The following is a 21217-nucleotide window of genomic DNA, read 5'->3' as shown; positions in this document are numbered from 1 at the left end:
GGCCCAGTACCTTGGCTCCGAGGCGCAGCTGGTCGATGGTGTTCTCAGCCTCAGCGTACTTGGTGAGGAGCCTGTGGTAGTCCTCCTGCAGGAGATGGGGGTGTGCAGTGAGGTCACGCACCAGGCCCCTCACTGTGAGACCCCTCGCAGGGAACCCACTCCCCAAAGGGGGCCTCTGGGTGCCTCGGAGTGAAAGAACTCTGTAGTGGTAGCTCAGCAGACCCCTTCAGGCTCACGTGCAATACGGACCCCCACGGCCAAATTCCGGGGGGTCGGGGGTGGCAGGACAACTCCTCCACCATCCCTTCTTCTACATCCCTGACAGTGAGTCAGGGATGGGGGCCTTTGGGCTGGTCCGCCTCGATGCATAACCGTAGCTACTTGCTTATTTGTCCGAATGCCCTGCCCTCATCTGTCTTCCCCACTGCTCTGTTCCCAGGAATTAAGTAGTATGTGCTTAATAAGTATTTTTTAATGGCTGATTGAATCATCTAAGCGTCTGGAAGTAGAAAAGTAGAAGACTGGAAAATCACGGTTGCCTTTACTCAGAGTCACGATTTGCCATACACAAAACTGAAGAGCTTCTTAAAACAAGTCATTACGGGGGGAAAAGCAGGAACAAGTGTCACTGGTCGCCTTTGAAGGAGGCCAGGGAACTGATGCGTTGTTCTGAACACTGGTAATTAGAAGGGCAGAATCAAGCATTTCTCCTGTCTTTCCCATGTGAACGAGGCCTTGGTAACCAAATAGTTGATGAGGGCAAGTTTCACTTCATAGAAGATTTCCCGCAAATAAATGCAGAAGGAATGCTAGCGTTAGGATACTACCACTCTGTCCCCCCCAGTGAAAGCCTGGATCAAGGCAACGACCATCAGGGGTCCTTAACACCACAAACGAGACACCAGCAAGCAGTTTACACCCCCTGAAGGCACCACCTGTGATGGGCTCTTGCCAAAAAAATCCCTACCGGCACAGAGCTCCTGATCTGGGGAGAAATAAACAGACGACGACAACTCGAAAACGCCTCTGCCTCTAACTGGGCAAAACACAGGACACAGAGAAGACAACGCGACACGTGAAGAAACATCAGAGAGTGTATCAGCAAACCGCAAAGTGTGGGAGACTCTACAGGACAGAAACCCGTTTCCTTAACAAATAAATTACAAGGAAGAAGGAGATTTGACAAAGAATGCAAACAGAAAGGCAGGGGGGGGGGGGTGCGCAGAGACTTGAAAAGGCACATCGACCGCGTGCAATATCTGAGCCGTGTTTGGATCCTGATTCGAACCAACCAAAATAAACAAGCCATTTATGAGACAGAGTGGGAGACGCGAACACTGACTGGACGTTGGTTGATATTAAGGAATTGGTGTTAAGTTTCAGGTATGCTGAGAGTAGGTTATCTTTAAGAGCGATTCCTTATCTATAGACACACACTGAAATATTTGGGGGTAAATGATTTGAAGCCTGAACATTGCTTCAGAATACTCCAGTAGGGTGAGAGGAGGAACAGGTGAGGCCATAGATGAAAAAGGTTGCCAGGCGCTGGGCGATGGGTCCATGGGGGTTCGTCATACTATTTTCTCTCTTGTATATGTCTTGAGTTTTTCATAGCACGAGTTAAAAGCAAACAAACACGGTCTACCCTCGCAGCATGAGTGCAATCACTGCTTTTTTGAGCCAAGGGCTTGGGACTGTCCTCATCGCGGGGGACCCCTGGCCGAGCCCCAAGGCCCCCCACCCCGACCAGCCTCCAACCCAGACCAACAGGTGCCTTGGTGTAGAAATGAGTCGGGCTTACCTGGAGCTGATGGACCAGCTTGGTGGCCTGTTCGGGTGTCTGGAATTCTTGGGGTAACCTGGTGGTGGGGTGAGTAGGAGGGGGGTCCTCTCCCGGGCAGACTTCTCCGCTGTTTAACAGCAACTCCCGCACAATCTCGGCAGGTGACTTGAAGATCAGTGGCCTGGCAGGGCCCTCAGGCAGCCTGCTGTGGCTCCTGGCTTTGGGGGGGCGGTAAGTCTCATCTTTGGGGAACTTCACCCGGGGTCCCACCTTGGAGAAATCAGGGAGCGGGTAGTTCAGCCGCCCCCGGCCGTACTTGGGGGTGTCAGAAGATGAGTGACCAGCCAGAGTGGCTCCCGGCCTGGGCGGCGGCCTGTCCTGTCGAGCTGGCCTAGGTGGAGGCTTCAGGGCGCTGATGGAGCCCGTGAATCGGGAAGGGAGCGGCTTAGGTGATATGCGTGTCCGCTTCCAGGATTGGTCCCCGGGTTGAGGGCAGGAGAGGCTGGTGGTTTCTCTCCTCCATCTATCTGCAGGACACTGGACGCTCTGGGCTGGAGGGGCTGAGGACTCCTGGAATTCCGTGGCCGTCGCCAGAGTAACGCTTCCTCCAGTTCTATCGTTTGGGTTTAGGAGGTGGTGGCTGGAGCTCTGGGGTGACGTTTCTGCCAGGGCAGCGGGCCGGGGGACATCAGTCTCTCCTTCCCAGGTAGAATCCAGACTGCCACTGGGCTTGAGGTTCACAGTTCCACTGCTCCAGGACCTGGCAGACTCAGAATGTTCTCGAAGTTTGTCTCCACTGGCTTGTTCGTCAGAAGCCACCCAGCCTGTGGGTTGACCCCAGCCCAGAGCCATGGGGCTGGTGTTCCCATTGCCCCCCGAGCTGAGATCAGTGTCATACCCCAACCTTGGGGAGCTCTCTCCAGCTTCCTGGACCTCAGGACCACCCAGGGCCTCATCTGGCTCCTCTTCAGTCATGTCCAGTTGAGGATACTGCTGCGGGGGCCAGTTGAGTGGCAAGTTGGAACTCTCTGGGCTGTCCACATCCTCTGCTTCAAGCTCTGGAAAGAAGGTCATTGCTTCGTATACGCCAGGTCTGGACTCACTGTGTCACACTACCTAGGCCATCTCACCCCTCTGGGCTTTCATTTCCTCATCACATGGCGACGGCAAGAAGCCCAGCGATCCCCCCATAGGGCCAAATACTTTTCGAACACCTCCTCTAGTTGTCTCAAAGGTCCTCCAAACTCAATCCTCAACCTGGTTGTCCCCCTAGCGTTTCCTGTCTCAGCAAATGGAAACATCATCCACCCAACTGCACAAACCAGAAACCTGGGAGGCATCTTTGCCATCTCCCTCCCCCATCCCCCCGCCATCCAACCTGTCACCTGGTCCTGTCCTGATTACCTCCTATGGTGCTCTCGAACTCACCTGCTGCTCTAGAGTCCAGAACCACCAGGTTTGCCCAAGTCTACCTCCTCTCTTGCCTGGACCACTGTAGCAGCCACCTAATCATCTCAATCCTCACTCTTATTCTCCATATGAAAACTCTTCACTGTCTTCCTGTTGTTCCCAGAAGAGAGCTGAACCTTTAATATGGTCCTAAGGTCCCTGTCTCCACCCCGCATTAGCTCCGTGGTTCCCCTCAGTCTCTCCCTGCTCTAGCCGTGCCACATCCTCTCCTACCACAGGGCCTTCGTACATGCTGATCCCTCTGCTAGGGTCCTCTCTCCCTCCCTTTGTCTAGTTAACTCCTATTTGTCCTTCATACATTAACTCAACCTTGACCGCATCAAGGAAGTCTTCTCTGATCTCTCTAACTTAGGTCAAAAGCTCTCTTTTATAGGGTTTCATATGACTGAATACCTCTACTTTGAAATATTTATTACAGCTGCAGTTTTCCATTTATTTATGTGATTCTTTCATTAATATTTTCCTCCCTCACTACACCGTAGGCTTCATGAGGGCAAGGATGCTCTCTGTTTTTATTTATTATTGTATTTGCAGAGGAGGTGCTCAATATTTGTTGACTGAAAAGAAGGAAAGAAGAAAGGAGGACAGTAAGGTATGCAAAGCTCCCAGAAAACGGATAGTTGTTATAATTATTAGACAGTAAGTGCTCAAGAAATATCCATTCATCCATCCCACTCACCCATCCACCCACTCACCCATCCAACACCCACTCACCCATTGATCCAACCATCCAACCTTTCAATTGTCCATCCATCCACCCACTCACCCATCCATCACCCACTCACCTACCTATCCATCCAGCTATCACTTATCCATCCATCTATCCATCCACCTATCTGCCTATCCACCTACCCATTCATTCATCCATCTGTGCATCACCCGTGCAGTCAGTGCTTATGGAGCACCTCCTCTGTCCTAGACCCTGTGTCAGCCTCTGGCGCAGATCCAAGGTTTCATGAGCTACAGTCTGGGTGCCACCAAGCACAGACTCTGCTCTGGCCAGATGCACCTTTGTCATAACCCTCATGTCACTCTTTGCTTCCCCACGCTCTTTCCCCACCCTTGGCACCTCTACATCTTTCATCTCCTTAAAACCTCCTTCAGCGAGTCTCTCTCGTTTACAGCAGCGCACTTGAAGCCCAGGAAGGTTAAGTAACTTGCCAAAGATCATGCAGTGGTTCAGAGCAGTCCTGGGCTTAGAAGCAAGGTCCCAGCTACGCAGGCAAGTTAGTCTCTGCTGATGGGGGTCATGCAGTGGGATGAAGAGATCGGGCTTTGGAACCGGGCAGACCTGGCTTCAATCCTGGCCCTTCTGATCCCTCATAGGGCACCATGAACAAGTAGCTGACCTCTGTGGCAATCTTTACTCTACCTGGAGGCTATTCTCTCCTACCTGGAAGAAGGCGGTGAGGAAAGGTGGAGATATGGCTTGCGCCCTGCCCAGCCCTTTGCCTGGCACACAGTAAGGGCACAGGACATGGCAGCAGCAGGGGGTTACCATGTGACCTCAGGAAGAGATGCCTCTGCCCCTTCATCCCAGCGCATCCCTGTCACCATTCCCTAAGGAGAGCTCAGAAATAGCTCCTGAGTGGGTAGCTGTGGGCAGACCCCACTTTAAACAGACCTGGCATGAGGAACTTGGGGTCACTGCACAATCTACTATCAGCCTGACGGCTTCTCTGACATCCACAGATTCTGATCCCAGAATCCTAAGACAGGGGCGTTTCATTCATATTCGAATGCAATAATCACTAGGTAATCAAGCTCAAAGGTGTTATTACTCCCATTTCACAGATGGGGAAACCAAGATTCAGAGAGGAGAAGGGACTTGTTGAGCCAAGCTAGGAATTTAGTCTCAGTTGTTCTTAATGCAGAGAAAACAGTTATTTTAGAAAACAAGGGAAGCCATCATTCTCGTTGCTAATTGGGATTTTAAAACATCGTAGAAATGGGCAGAACCCTTGGACGAAGCAATTTAAAATATCAACGTTATTATCAAATTAAGTGTGCAAAGATATACTAATGACATATCTCTGCACTATTTATAATAGCAAAAACTGAGAAACTACCTAAATGCCCAGCAGTAAGAGGCCCAACAAATTACAGAATATTCACACCACGGAATTCCTAAGCAGACATTAGAAATGACTTGTGGAAGAATATTTGATAAGCTGGGAAAGCGTTCATGTCTATTAAGTTACAAAAAAGCAAGTTACAATAGAGTTTGTAGAATACTGTTGCATATTCATGCTACGTATACACACACACACACACACACACACACGGAAGACAGCAGCTATCTGGATAATAAGTAATTTTTAGTTTTTTCTCCTTTGGCTTATATTTTCTGATTTTTCTGCAAAGAACAGTACTGTTTATATAATTTAAATCTTAAAAACATTTTAAATTGTAGGCTTCGTAGATTTTAACTTAAAAAATTTTTGAAACTCTCTATTCCTGCCTCCCGCCAGAAGGGGGGAATGTTTGGGGGACACCACTGTGGGATTGCAGGGGAGTCGGTCTCACCCTCTTCTGCAGACTCTCCTGATTCAGGATCTGGGTGCCCATCAGGCTGTGAGTCCGGGCCCCTCCACTCCAGTGGCTGCAGGCACTGCTGGGCCAGGCGGAAGTCCTCCAGGAGCTCAGGGCTGGTGGCACTGGGAAAGGGCGCCTCTTCTACCAAGCTGCACGTGCCGCTCCCATCAGCATCCTTTCCCTTTTCAGCCCAGGCCCAGCGCCTCCGCCGGGGCCCCTTTCCCAGGCCTGACTCGGCCCAGTGGACCTCCGTCCCGGAGCTGGTCATTGGGCCTGGCCTGAGTTTCACCTGGGCCCCTTCATCTTCAGGAGATGGAGCTGCCCCTATGGGCACCAGGGTTCCCGCCGGCTCCTCTCAGCACAAGCCATCCTGCCTGTGGCCTGTCGGGGACACAATCAAATGGAGAGCATTAATCCTTGAATCCCCTCCTTTCTTCAGAAGCAGAAATTACCAGCAGGAACTCTGGAGTCAGAAGCCCTGCGTGACCTTGGCCAAATCACTCCACCTTGGATTTCTTCATCAGTAAAACTGGGGTCATAATTCCTCTCTCTCTCAAGAGTTTTATAAAATTACCTGAGATATGGGATAAGGAGGCCAGCGGCCAGCACACAGCAGGTGTCCCATGTGTGCTGGTGCCTGCCAGCCTCCACATGTGGGCGCCGGGGCACAGGCCCTGCTCACGTGAGAACTGAGGGCCCAGGAGGAAGCAGACAAACAACCTGGCACCTAGAGATCAACGTGAGAGCGATGGGAAAGCACGGGGAGGGGCCCTGGGGGTGCAGGGCAGGCCCAGGAAGTCAGGATAGGTCCCATTTAGGGGCCACGCGCTCTGGGAACCTTCCTGACCCGCTCGTGGGTAAGATTTCAGATCGTGAGTGGGGGACCGGTGAAAAGAGCATTCCATTATCCAAAATAATTGAAAACAGGTACTCAGACGAATACGTGTACACGCACTTTCCTAGCAGCACTATTTGCGATCGCCAAAAGGTGGCAACAACCCAGACGTCTATCAGTGGACGGATGGACAAACAAGTTGTGGTCTATCCGCACGGCGGAATACCGTCCAGCCACTAAAAGGAGTGAAGCACTGACACGTGCTACAAGGATGAATCTCAAAAACGTGATGCTAAGTGAGAGAAGCCAGACACAAAAGGTCACATACTGTATGATTCTAACTGTACGGAATATCCGTAACAGGTAAATCCCATTGCTGACTAGTGCTTTAGCTGGGGGAGTGGGGAGAGGGGAGTGACTGCTCGAATGGGCACAGGCGTCCTTTTGGGGTGATGAAAACATTTTGGAACTAGATAGAGGTGGTGCTTGCACAACTTTATAAGTATACTAAATGTCACTGAATTGTTCATTTTAAAATGGTTAAATTTTATGTTATGTGAATTTCACCTCAATTAAAAACATTTTTCAGGCAGGGGTTCCATCAAGTACCAAGGCCTGGAGGCAGGAGGGGGCGGCATGTAAGTGGTTTCCCGATGGCTGTGCTAGTGGGGGCAGGAGCTGGGGCTCTGATTGCAGAGAGTGTGGGCATGCAGACCACGAGAGAGCACGTCGAGGTGCAGTTAGAAGTTTCTCTCTGGCTGCCTGGGGAGAATGAACCAGAGGGAGAGCCTGGTTGCACAGGGACCTGTGGCACGGGAAGGATGGCTGCAGAAGGGCTCCTCCCCGCCTGCCTTCTATCCTCTCCTCCTTTCCCTCTCTCCCTTCTCTCCCTCCCACCTCCTCTCCCCTCCCGCTACGGCCAACACCCCCAAGCGCTTCCTCTGAGCCCTGGAAACACAAGGCTGACAGAGCAGCGGCATGGTCCCACCCAAGGAGCTCATGCAAGCACCCACTCTACGGGCAGGAAAACTGAGGCCCAGAGAGCAGAGGGGCCTCGGCTGAAGCCACACATGGGTCGGGACAAGGCTGGCATGAGAGGTTACCTTGCAGCTCGTGTCCCGGCTCTTCCCTCCGTGCCGTGGAGACAATAACTCCAGGCCTCCCAGGACAGACACGCCCTGTGTTTGTCCCTGCAGCCTCGTGTGCGATTGGGTCTTGGTCAGAGCCTTGGTTCATACCGTTGGGAAAAGTCAGCAGGCAACTATTTCTGGATAGAGAGTCCCCCAGGGATTGGCTGGCACCTTCTCAAAGGCTGGGGTAGGAACAGGGACTAACATTGTCCCCACTCTGGTCTCAGGGGCCTCACCCTCTTCCCCTGACACAATCTTCCTCCCTCCTCCCTGAATTCCCCCCAGATCACCCTGTAAGCCTCCACATGACCCCGCCACATATGCTGGGCCCTCGCTGTGCCCACCCAGGCTAGAAGCTTTACTGCCTGTTCTCGATCTGCCCTCACCCCAAACAGGTAAGTAGGTCATAGGAAAACTATTCTTCAAATGAGAAAACCAGAACTCAGCATGGAATAGTTACTTGACCAAGTTCACCCAGCTGGTTAGTGACAGCAAGATTTGGACCTGTCGATTTTGGCCCAGTGAGTGGTCTCCAGTGTTTTTGTTTTTTTTAATCACACAATTCATCATTAAAAATATATTTGCTCACACACCTAACATGTATTTCTTATAACATCATCTGCATGCATTCTCACACGAATATATTACGTGTTAGAAAAAATATATCTAAAATTGAATTTTTAAAAAGATCCAATAGAAAATAAATATTGTAAAAGGAAGTTCTAATCCTTGCTTTCCACACCCTCTCGGGGCGCCTGTACCCCTCTTGGAAATCCCTGCCAGCTTGAGTGCTTTTAAGAATCCTCTAAGAATGCAGATCCCTAAGGTCAACCCGAAGAGAGCGGGACTCCATGGCCCTGGGACAGGGGCCCAGGAGTCCGCATTTTAAACCAGCGCCCCGGGCAAGGCCCACCCTTTGACCATGACTAGGCCTTTTGGGCCCTGCCACGATGGCAGGTGTGGAAGGTGCTAAAGGCCTTGCTTTTCTCTTTCTGAAACCTCTGCCAAGGAAGTGGCTGGGGGAGGCGTGTGGGGTTTTTTTGACTTCTAAAGGGCTTTTTTTCTAGCCGTGCCACAGAGTAGCCCGTCCAATCACAGAGGCCTCGGGTGCACAAAGAGGAACATCCTGTCTCCTGGGATGACTCAGTCATTGCAGAAATCTCACTGTGACCAGGGAAAGCCTCTGGTTGGAGGCAGCTGCGGTCACTGGCTGGAGTTTTGCACATGTTCCCCAGGCCCCCAAACCTGTGAGCCTCTCATGAGCAAAAGCTCTGCATTTCGCGCACGCCACAGCCCTGGGTGCCATGGAGTCCAGGACAGGTCGGTCAGCCAGTCAGTCAACAAACACACACGAGTGCCAAGCACGTGCTGAGCTCACGCTGGGACAAGGACACCTGCTCACTGGGCTGCTGTGAAAGAGAAGCAGGCAGGGTGTCTGGAGACCAGCTTCTGGCCCCGGTGCTGCTCATCCACCGTGTACTGCTGGGCTTAGGTTTTCCTCACTGTAAGATGGAGAAAATGCCACCCGCTCTCGCAACCATGGGGAGTGGCGCCCCGTTAGGGTGGGCTGGGAGGTAGGGGCGGGGCTAAGTGAACTTTGAGGTTCCTGGTTGACTTGTTGGCTTCTGAGGACCACAGACTCCAAACAGTTAACCCCCTCCTCCTGCCTGAGGTCCCAATTCAGAGTAACAAAGATATATATTGAGCACCCAGTGGGTGCAAATTAAGAAAACCTATGACCTCCTACTGTGTGCCAAGCACCACAAGACACGAGGAGTACAGACCTGAGTAAAAGTGTTCCAAAATTTCAGATGGGGGGGTGGGTACAGGATTACTGTCGAAGGGAGCATTAAGCTGGGCCTGAGAGACAAAGAGGATTTGGGGGAGAAGAATGAGGAAGGGCATTCCAGGCAGAGGGAACAGCACAGGCAAAGGCACAGAGGTCTGAAAGTATGAACAGAACTAGACAGAGAGCTATGGCAGGGGTCCCTGAATGGCGGCCAAAGACAGGGTGGCTCTGGACAGCCTTCTCGAGGGCACAGGGCTGCTCCCGAGGGGCAGTGGGGTTGGGAGGCTGAGCCCAGGAGAGCCCCGTGAGCACTAAGTCCCTTCAAGGGCTGGGCTGTCCTTGTGGGACTGCTTTCTCCAGGGCTCAGGGGCCCTGCCAGCCCCGGAGAAACCAGCCCCACAAGGAGGCACCACCCATTCTCCGTCCTTTTGTACGTCTCCTCCCTCCATCCACACCACCTCTGCCGCTGGCTCTCTCGAGGGTCTGCGAGACCCTTGTGGTCTCTTTGTCCCCTTCCCGAGTGGCTCAGCCACCGCCAGGGGGCTTCGCTGCCCCCAGGTCCACAAGTGGAGACCCTTCCCTTTATGGCTCAATCCCCAGGTTCTCCTCTGCCAACTTCAGCTGCGCAGCCCACTTCTGCTCCCTCATGCCCTCCCAGGCCCCTTACCATCCAGCAGAGCTCTCCGAGGCACCACCCGCCTTGCTCCCACCCAGTCCCTGACATCTCTCAGATGTGGAAACTGAGCCGCAGAGAGGTGGCCGCCTTTCACAAGACCTCGCAGTCCGGAAGCGTGGCTAGGGATTGAAATCCATGGCTTGTGACTCTGAAACCAAGTCCATCAGACTTGGTGGGGCGGCGAGAGGAAGGGGAAGGAAGACCCCCTTACCAAGTGGCTGGGCCCCTCCAGAAAGGCTGGGCTTCTGAGCTCAGAGCCCCATACTCGGCAGCCCTCCCCGAGCAGCTGGTAGGGCACAGACCTACTGTTCTCAAGGGGTTCCCGCCAGCCGTGTAGAAACCAGTTCCCGCCAGCCGTGCAGCACAGCCACTTCCCCCTCTGGACGTACCCTGCCCCCAGCTCTCTCCGGTGGAGGCAGCAGAGGCCGAGGAGAAAGAGGAAAGGTGCCCCTTGCTGCTGCGGACTCTTGCCCCGCCAGCCTGAAGGGCTTGGCCGGGTCTGCCGGCCCATCCCTGGCTCCTCTCCTTGTCCTTACTCGGCAGAAGGGGCCACTCTTTAGTGGGGACCCCCTGCTGCCTCCTGGCTGCTGCACACCCGTGCATCATGTCTGAAGCCCCTTAGCAGCCCCTGGGGCTAGCGCGCCATGTGCAGATGAGGACACCCCGGGCACAGAGAGGGACCAGCACTTGCCCGAGTTCACAGAGATCAGAATCAGAGCTCTGGCTGGGATCCAGCATCCTGAGGCTTGAGAAAATCCCCCCAAAATCCACCCTTGCCCTGGGAGCCGGGCTCCCCTAAGCCAGAGAGACGTAATACAGCTGCCACAGCTGCAACTTCCTGGCTGGGCTGGTCCAGCCGCCCGGACTGTCCCAGAGAGCCTGTGACTGGCCCTTCCAGGGGGAAGGCGGCTCCCCCAACCCCCGCCCTCCTCGGCTCCCTCACCTCTCTCGGGCTCCACCACCATCCTGCTGGCCCAGGCTCAGGGGACCTGCATGTGGAGTCTTTGTTCCAAACCTGGGGAGCCCCCTGCCTCCATGGCGCCCTGGCCCGCCTCCAGGCCGCTCTGCCAGCCCCAGTCGCTGCTCACAGACTAGCATCGCTCCCCACCTCTCCCCGCCCCTGCTGCGGCTGAGGCCGCCTCGCCTCGGCAGGAAGCGCCCAGCCTGATTTCCTACAAGTGTTTGTCAGAAGGAGGGGGTTCGTCTGCATGCAGAGTGAGGGGGAGCAGAAGAAGCTTAACCCCTTGCAGGCCCTCTGCAGGTCGGCACCGCTCAGGAAAGGACTCATAGAAACTTCCAGTGTCCGAACTTGGGACCATCTCAGCCAAAGTACAGAGCGGGGACAATAAAGTCCAGAGAAGGTCAGAGGCTTGGCCAAAGTCACACAGCGTGCTGAGCCTAGAAGGAGGTCTCCAGCAGCCTCAACCCTTTGAGGGTCTTCTCCGTAGCCCCTACCATCCAGGGCGTGAACTCGATCGAGGATCCCTCTCTCACTAGGGCAGTGCCCATCTGTACAATGGGAGCCCAGACTGGATGCTTGCTTGGCACCCTTCCAGCTCTGACTCTCTGTCCTGTCTGCCAATATGCGACTAAACACCTCAGGAAGGCTGCAATGATTCCTGCCATCCCACCCACTGTCCTCGCCCCAAACCGGGCCTGTAGTTAGAGTGGGATTTTCCAGGCGGCATGGAGGTGGGGGACTGGCTGACTGAACTGAATTTCAGTGGCAGGGCACAAGACAGGCCAAGCCCTGGCTCCACTCGAGTGGAGACACCGACAATAAACAAACAAACATGGAGAGAAACAGAGTGGGTGAGATGGGCTGCTTTCGGTAATACTGATGCCTAGGTTCACCCAGACTCATAGACTCAGTCTTTGGGCATCAGCGATTTTTTTTTTCTTTCGGCCCCGCCATACGGCATGAGGGATCTTAGTTCCCCGACCAGGGATCGAACCCGTGCCCCCTGCATTGGGAGCACAGAGTCTTAACCACCGGACCACAAGGGAAGTCCCCATCGGCGATTTTAAAGTGTCCCAGGTGACTGGGATATGTGGCCCTGGTAGACAATCTGTGGGTCAGAGAGTACAATGGGTTGGGGCAAAGAGTTTGGGGATGGCCAGGAAGATCTCTGTGAGAAGGTGGCATTCAAACAAGGGACCAGACGGAAGAGATGGGCAGGAACAAGCCACAGGAAGGGCAAGTGCTAAGGGCAAGGTGGGAACCAGCGGGGCTTTCCCTGAGAACAGCAAGTGTGTGTGCCCCGAGCAGAGCGAGGAAGACGGAGAGGCAGGAGCAGGGCAGAGGGGTGGCCTGTGCCCCGTCCCTGCACACTGTGGCTCCCAACTCCGGCCCCGCCCAGGATCCGGGGATTCTGATTCAGGAAACAAAAAGAAAAAGGAGAAAATCTGGCCTGTGTATTGTCCAAAAAGCCCTCCAGGTAATTCTGGTGAGCAGCCGGGTCTGGGAACCACCCGTGTAGGAGAAAAAATTGCATTTTAAAGTCAATGCAGACCTGGGTTCAAATCCCAGCCCCACCTCTTGCTAACTCTGCGACGTTTGAGGCTTCACCTCTCCAAGCCTCAGTTTCTTCATTTCTATAACAGGGATAAGAAGAGTAGCCACCCCACAGCACTGCTGCCAAGATCCAAAGAGGTAACACTTACAAAGTGCAGAGCCGGGGGTCTGGAATACAAACGAATGAATGAATGAATGAATGAATACTCCCAAGGTCAGTTTGTGAGTATCTGGCGAAGCTAGAACCGGCGGCCCTCATCCCAGTTATCACCCCATCCCCTTCCCTGCCTTTTACCCTCATCTGGGTGGTGGGACTCTACCCGCAGCCCAGCCAAACGTGCAACAGAGCCAGACCCTAATGAGGCCCCTCCCTGCCAGCTCTGGTGACCATGTGGGCCATTGTGTGAGGGGCGGGCTCCCCTGACACCCCGTCACTCACTCACCCTCCCTCCCTGGCCATTAACCCAGGCAGCACTGCCATCAATGTCATGTGGCTGCTGATGCCAGGCACGCCCCATGGCCCCTGGATAACCCCGAACCCAACTTAGGGGCAGCCGCCAAACCCCAAGGGAAACAGCCTTCTGTGCACTCTGTTCTACCTCCTTGACACCCACTTCTTACCAACCCTCCTCCTTGCCTTGGCTCGTGTGGTACCCCCTGACGGCACCCCATCTCCACCCATGGCCAAATTCTATCAATACTTAACCAAATTGAGCTTATTCGTTATATTGCTACCCTCAAACCCACCCTTCCCCACGAAGCTTGGCCCATCTTTCACTCAAGGGCACAGGCCAGAACCGACCGTCATCCTGGATACTCCCCTCTCCCTCACATCCCCAAACCAATCCATCATCAACTCCTATTGATTTTATTTCCGAAATCTCACCAGAATCCATCCCATCTCTGCATCCCCACGTGGCCTTCTGCAACGGCCTCTCCTGGAAAGCTCTGAGGTCCCTCCAATCCATTCCTCACACTGCACCAGGGTTCTTTCCAAAATGCAAGTGTCCAAACACGGCCCTTCTGTGCTTAAAACACTCTGCTAGTTGCCCACTGCTCTAAGAAACTCCAAGTTTCTAAGATGAAACTCCACACCCTGGCCGCCGCTCCGGTCTCTTGGCCCTCAGCGTGCTCGGGCAATACGGGGCTCCTTGGTGTCCCTGGGACAAACACCCGGTGCTCGCCCTCATCACCCAACCCCAATTCTTCTCCCTGCTAACTTGCAGGCAGCTTGCAGATCCCAGCCCCATGTGCCCTCCTCAGGGACTTGCCATTTGGAATTAGATGTCAGGTCTGTCTGCCTGACCACTGGGAGCTCTGTGAAGTGCACCATTACATCCCCGTGCCCAGCACAGGCCATGACACACAGGAGAAGCACAGTGAACACATGCTGGATGATCTACTGAATCTAGCCAGTCACCCCAGCCTGGGTTGTGGCCCTCACATCAATCCAGTGAGGGTGATGTGACATCCCCATTTTACAGGTAGGTAAACAGAGGCCCCGAGAGCTGCAGCAACTTGCCCCTAGTCACAAAGCTTGTGAGTGCTGCTGTACATTCAGACACAAAAAGACCCGAGTCTTTTAACGACCATGCATGGAGATTATTAATAAACTGGGCACCAGAAAATCAGGAGTGGAGTTTATTACCAACAAATTGCAATTCACTAAGCCAATGTTCTGACTTCATAAGGAGACTCTGGCTCCTCACAGAGCCTTTCAGTTTTCTAAAGTGCTTTCTCATCCTTCACAGCACTAGATGCTTGAGAATCACTTTGGGAAGCAGGCAGGACAGGGGTATGATTCCATTGTATGGGTCAGCAAACTGAGGCCCACAGATAGGGAAGAGATTAGTTCCTGGTCACCCGGGAGCAACAAAAGAGCAAACAAAACACCTTGGCCCCTACTGCCAGGGCTTGAGTACTTCCATCAGAAGCATGCCTGGAGCGCCGCGGCTGCACAAGCCAGCCAGTCCTCACCACAGGAGCCCAGTAAGCCCTCGGCCATTTGTTCCCCCAGCCCCTGGGTCATGATGCTCTAACACCGCGGTGGCCATTTCTCACCCACTTTCCCACTGCCCACCCTCCCTGCTCCCTCCCTCCACTGTCATTCTTAAGCCCCTCCTAAGTGGGGAAGGTGAATCTCTTTCTTAAAGTCTTCCCCGGGCCAGGACTGGGATGGGCATTGCTTGCTGATGTGATGAGCCCTGGACAGTCACTCCTTCACACGATGTCCTGAGGTCCAGGGGGTACAGTGGAGCCACCAGGCTTCTCAGCCATCCTGGGGGAAACCAGGGGCTGGCGACTTCAGGATTCATGGGGGCTGAAGGCTGTTATTTCACCCTCTGCCCCTCCTTGAGCTCCTGATATCTCCCTTCCCTGGGAAAGAAATGAAAACCCATCCCAAGGTCACCCACTCCTTCCTGCCCAGGTTGCTGAATTTACCCCCATAGTTAAAATCCACGGGGATGTGGGGGTGAGGAAGCAGGGGAGGATTTCCGGAGTGAACCCAGAAGAACCTGCGGAAGCCTGGCTTGGGAAGTGGAGACCCAAGTTCCAGCCTGAGTGATGCTGGACAAAAGCTTTTCCCTCTCGTAGCTTTGGAGCCTTGAGGCTTAATGAGATTCTCTCTGAGGTTATCAGAAGTGACCTTCTAGCATAAAATCTCCTGGGTTCTTGATTCCACTTGCCCACACAGGCAGAAACACTGTGCTGATGGGAGGCTGCGGGGAGCAGGTGTTCAGGGTACATGGGCTTTGTGAATAATCAGAGGCCTCCAGGTTCTCTCTTGAAAGCTGTGCGGCCTTAGGCAAGTCACTTAACCTCTCTGTACTCCAGATTCCTCATCTGTAAAATGGGGCTTTACAGGATCCTTGGTCAATGAGGCTATGTACCTAAGGCCCTGGCCAGTGCCCAACTGGCACAGAGCCCATGAATAAATGCCTCTGGCCATGTTCATGAAACGCCCATATGGCCTGCTCCCTGAAGGACTGAGTTTAATTTTCCTGGCTCTCCTAATATCAACCACAGCTCAAGCTTTGAGTCCTTTACACAAAAGGGGATGGCCAGCCCTCCCAACCAAGTGGAGAGAAATGCTGCCATATCCCAGTGATTCTCCTCCCTGCGGCCCCCAAACCAGGTCTGGGGGTCACTGACCCAGCTAGAAACTGTGTCTCCACCTTGAATCATTAAGGAGGGGAGGAAACAGGCCTTCCTCAGCCAACTGAAACATGGGTTATGAGGAGGGTGTGGTCATATTGAGGAAAACACACTCGTGCTCACACACTCGCACACATACGCACCCACACTCTCAAATTTATGTTCCATGGAAAGAACCAAAAACAACGTGCATGTGAAGGGAACGCGTTGCTAACAGCGAAACTTTATTGTGCGCCTATTCTGTAAAGGCCCTTCTATAGATGAGAAACTCATTGTTTAATCCTCATACCAATCCAAGGAGGTAGGAGTTATTATGCCCATTTCACAGGAGAGTAAGCTGGGTTTGAATCAGGCTGTCTGAAACCAGACACTACGATCTTAATCACTTTGCGACTGAATCTTACAGTAGGTGGAAAAGTTGGAAACAACCTCAATGTCCAATAACAGAGGATCATTAAAATAAATGATGATATTTCCTCTCAAAGGAATATTAATGCAGTGATTAACAGTCATACTGTAGAAGACAACAAAGTGATATAAAAAATTGTGATATGTTAAGTGAACAAGCCAGTTATAAAATAATGTGTATCTAGTGTGAGTCCGTTAAAGAAAAACACAGTAAAATGTGGAGGAAGAGAAGGGAAAGCGGAAGGAAAAAAGAGAGAGAGTTCCTCCAAAATGTTTACAATAATTATTATGAGGTGGAAAACTAAGGCAAGTTTACTCTTTTTCCTTATGTGTGTTTTCTAAAAATAACAGTTGTTTTAAAAATAAGAGGAAAATGAACATTTACTATCTTGAAAGAACGAAGCAAGACGAACAAAAGCCACTGCTGCACGCCTGTGCAGGGCTTCATTCTGATGAGACCTAGGGCCTGGCCCTCCTCGGTTTCCCGCCTATGAAAGCTGGGAAGAGTGGCTGGGCTCTTTGAGGGCCTTGGCAGCTCTGACATTCTGTGACATTCCGTATCCCCATCCCACAACTTCTCTCTTCCTCTTTTTAGACTCTGACACCATGTGTTTTTTCACACGGCACATATAGCCATTATACAACATGTAGGATTATGTGAAGATCACAAGAAAGGAAAGGAAGCAATCCCTGCCTTAGCCACTCTTAACATCTTGGGACACGGCATGTGTTATCTGATTGGAGCCTCATAATCGGGCATTTAACAGATGAGAAAAGGCGCAGAGACATTACACAATTTGCCTAAAGTCACACAGCACATTAGGGGCAGAGCTGGATCTGCACCCACATGTAAAGCATTACCCTCGGAATGAATCCCTGATTGGGGGGTGGGGGGCTGAGTGCAGCCTCCTGAACCCTGAGGTCCCTCCCGGTCCTTGGTCCTTGGCTGTGGTCCCAAGACTGAGAAGACTCACAGCTGGGCATCCAACTCTGGCTTTGCTCACTGGCCCCTCCCCCACAATAGGCTCAGCTTGGAGTAGGGGGTGGGAGGAATGCTGGCAAGGATCCAGGGGGCTGGTACAAGACCACTGCTGAGAGCAGGGGGTCTCTCTCTGCAGCCGAGCTGGAGTTTGGCTGACACTTGGCAAGGAAGATCAGAGCCAATATGGGACTGTAGGCTGGAATGGAGGAGGGACTGAGAAAGCAAAAATGTGAGGGTTTGGGGGCAGAGAGGCCTGGGTCCAAATCTGGTGGTTCTGACCTTAGATATGTTTCCTAACATATGTTCTATATCCTCATCTACAGACTGAGGGTAACACTGTCCTCAGGGACACGCTTGTAAAGTAATGGGATAGTGTTTACCAGTCTTAGCACACAGGAGGTGCTCAGAAAATCAGGGGTGCTGTTAGTCTCCTCCTGGCTCCCCTGATCAACCGGGGCCTCTTCCCGGCCACCATGCCCCCAACTCATCCTCCAATCCCTTCAGGACATGCTGCTGGATAAACCTTAGAGCATCATTCTGACCAAGCCTTTCCCTGCTTAAAGACCATCAAATTGGGCTGTCGTCACTTTCACGTTAAAGGCTAGACATTTTGGCCTGGAATTCAACAACCTGTTCCCAAGTCAGAGAGCTGCTGCATTACACAACTCACACCACAGACTAGGAGCCTCATCTCATAAAATTTTCCTTCCAAAATCCCACACTTCAGGGGAGCTGTAGTGGGGTGCAGGCCTTTTGGCCTGGCTCCCTTTGGTCTTCCTGTACCACCAGGAACCCTCCAACTTCTGGCTGCCATGCAGAGCAAGGCTCGTCTTCCATCAGCCAACACCCTTCACATGCAGCTCTCTTATTAGAAAAAAGAAAGAGAGAAAGAGAGAGAGAGGGAGAGAAAGGAAGGAAGGAAGGTAGGAAGGGAGAAAGGAAGAAAAAGAAAAAGCTCTGAATGTGGCATTTACTAATTTCTATAATGTAAATACCCTTATTATGGTCAGTTTCAAGCTACCAATATCACTGAACACAGCCCTGGGAAGAGATGCACACAATCAGCTCTCACCAGATGACACACCCCTGCAAATCCCAAAGTAATAACAGACTAATCCCAGTGAAGAGCTGTGTGACCTCAGATGAGTGACTTAACCTCTCTGAATCTCAAGCTTCTCATTTGTAAAATGAAAACAACAATAGCACCCATCTTATGGCAATGATGTGAATACTAGGTGATCAACAACAATGTACTGACTACCTACTATGTGTAGGGCTCTGTACTAGGCACGGGGAGGGTGACTGGGGACAAGATGGACAAGAGCTCCTGCCCTCCCAGACCTCACTCGATGCAGTAAAACCCCTGGCATAGTGGCTGGAATATAGCATTCCATAACCATTAGCTATTATTATCAACGGTATTATTGTTGTTATGCCTTCCTTTCTGTGGGCCTCAGTTTCCTCATCTCCAAACTTAAAATGTAGTCTAGAAACTTTCTATGATGCCACCTCACTTGAGCCTTAAAGTGGCATTAGCATTCCCATTTTACAGAGGGGAAAACTGAGGCACTCAGAACTGAAGCCAGGCTGAGGATTCAATCCAAGTTCTTCTAACTCTCAGCCTCCAGATCTGTCCCACCTCCTGGACCGAGGAAACATAAAAAGGACTCGAAATTCAGCTGGTGACTCAGCAGGATGCTTAAAAAATAGTCTTTCTTCTCCATTTCATGGGGGTAAATTGAAATGTCCTTCGTGTGCACCAGTTTCCAAGACACCCTCTCAGCATGACAGCCACAGTGCCGGGACCATTCCCAGTCTCTCTGGAAACCCTGGCACTTCTGGCGGACTCTGCAGGCTGATGAGAGCTGATGAAACCCCCTTGCAAGAAACAACCCAAATCACATGTTTCAAATGCAAACCACTGGACTTTGGGTCTTTGCCTAAAGTCCTCACATGGGCACCTTCTCCCTCTTTCTGAAGAACTGAGACCGCCCTTGGGAATAAACCCAAATAATCCTCCAAAGACCATGGGGTCCATCCCCTATTGGTAAGTAAGCCAGACTTAGGCCCCATCAAATGGATAGGTAGAAATTCTGTTTCTTGACAAGACAAAACCAACAGCCAAAAAATAAAACCCACCAACTCCAAAGGAGGTGCCTCAAAATTTCTCTGTGGAAGTCCCTATATGTATCTAACCTCGGTCCTTCATGCTTCAGTTTCAGTCATTTCCTCTCCTTCTGTTCTAGAGGGCAGAAACAATGTCTCTTTTCACTGCAGCCAATCTCAGCTTCTCTTCTCAGCTCCAAAACAGCCCAGGTTTGCTATCAGCAATTTTCCTTTCCAACTTTTACTGAGAAGCAGAAGCTTTCCAAACGTAGGTAATGATCCGCTCCAACCTGTCATTTCTTTCAACAAAAGCCAGGGAAAGGAACAGGGAAGAGTCTTGTCCAAAGTCACGCAGCAAGAAGGCTCTGGCTCTGCCTGGGCCAGACCCATCACACAGGGGAGAGGCCAGCTCGGCGGCCGCCCCACTGCGCGCCCCTGGGCAAGTCTCAGACCCTCTTTGGGCCTTAGTCTCCCCATCTTCGTACCAAGAAAGGCTGGCCTTATTCCTGCAGTTCGTTCCAGTTCCTACCACTGTCGGAGCTGCCCACCCTCATGCTGGCCCTTACTCTACCTCCGTACCCCTGCCAAAAAGATGAAAAGAAACTTGCGTTAGGCGTCCGGGGAGGGCTCACGGCTCCGAGTTGTCAGGCTACGCAGGTTGTTGCCGGGTGAGCGAATATCACACAAATCCCACGACAGAGAAGTGCCACCTCCCCTGTAACCACAGCTACCCGGGCCACACCTCCAACCCAAACACAGCCCGAGGCCCAGCCAAGGACCACCTCCGGATTCCCTCGGGACCCCTCCCCTCCCGGTGACCAGCCCCAGCTGGGGAGAGAGAGAGAGAGAGAGACAGCCAACTCCCCCATTGCGCGGAGGTGGAAACTGAGGCCAGAGAGTAGAGACTGCGCAACCCATAGGCCGGCAGCGTTTGGACTCGGACCCTGATAGCCCGTCCAGGGCTCCCTCCTATTCCCGGGGCGGCAATCCGTCTCCTTCCCGTGCTCAGGGGTTTCCACGTGGGAGAGGCCGAAAGCTGCGCAGTCCCTGTGGATCGGAGCCCACCCATGCTGTCCACCCTCCCTCCCCATTCCGCCGACAGAGAAACTGAGACCCTGCGAGGGGTCAGGACCCGCCCCTGACCCACCGCAAACCCCTCCCCGCGTCTCACCTGCTGGCCGCCACGGCGCGCGGGTGGTTTCCCGGAGTTGAGCGGCAAACAAAGGCCTCCAATCCGGGCGCGGGGCGGGGCGGCGATATTTTGCATAATCCCGGAGGCCGGCCTGTGACGGCCAGGGCGAGGCCCTGGGAGGCGGGGCCTCTGGAAGCCCCACCAATCGCAGAAAGGCGACAGCCCACGTCCCGCCCCCAGGGGTTCGGACGTAGATCCAGGCTCCAGGACTGAAAATCTCAAATCTGGGAGATTGCGTGTCCTTCTGGAACGCGCCCAGTGGCAGACGGGAGGCCTGGAGTTACGACATTTGTGCAGGGTCGCACAGAGCCACAGTGAGGGAGAAACCATAAACTTTGATAGCCGAAACTACTACTTCATAACAGTAGTAATAAACTTTTCTGGAGCACTTACATGTCAGGCACTGTTGTAAACTCTTACTATGCTCTATCCTCTCGTAAAAGGTAAGTGGGTATTATCACTACCCGCCAAGTGTATTCTACTCAAAACCATCATTAGACAAGTGGGCAAACGCAGGCCTGGAGAGAGATGAGAACTTGCCCTAGGTCCTGCAGTGAGAACAGCACAGAAATAAACCATTGTTCAGTGAAAGCGCACCGTGAAGGGTGGCAGTGTAAGGCGTCAGACTGGCCTAGGCTCT

General features: G+C 52.7%; 1 protein-coding gene across 1 annotated transcript in view; it reads right to left on the bottom strand.

The window, feature by feature from the left end:
* Nucleotides 1–20526, bottom strand: part of AKNA (AT-hook transcription factor) — a 52897-nt gene extending 32371 nt beyond the window's left edge. The window contains exons 1-4 of the mRNA XM_067743553.1: nucleotides 19419–20526; nucleotides 5780–6169; nucleotides 1802–2841; nucleotides 11–85 (exon numbers count right to left, since the gene is read on the bottom strand). Of these exons, the coding sequence (XP_067599654.1) occupies nucleotides 11–85; nucleotides 1802–2841; nucleotides 5780–6056 (1392 nt within the window). The 5' untranslated portion in view covers nucleotides 6057–6169; nucleotides 19419–20526. The remainder of the gene's footprint in view (nucleotides 1–10; nucleotides 86–1801; nucleotides 2842–5779; nucleotides 6170–19418) is intronic.
* Nucleotides 20527–21217: the final 691 nt, after the last annotated feature.

This window comes from Pseudorca crassidens, chromosome 7, assembly GCF_039906515.1.
Source record: "Pseudorca crassidens isolate mPseCra1 chromosome 7, mPseCra1.hap1, whole genome shotgun sequence".
NCBI classification, from domain to species: Eukaryota; Metazoa; Chordata; class Mammalia; order Artiodactyla; family Delphinidae; genus Pseudorca; species Pseudorca crassidens.
Note: the sequence above shows the minus strand (reverse complement) of the source record. Positions and strands in the feature narration are given on the sequence as shown.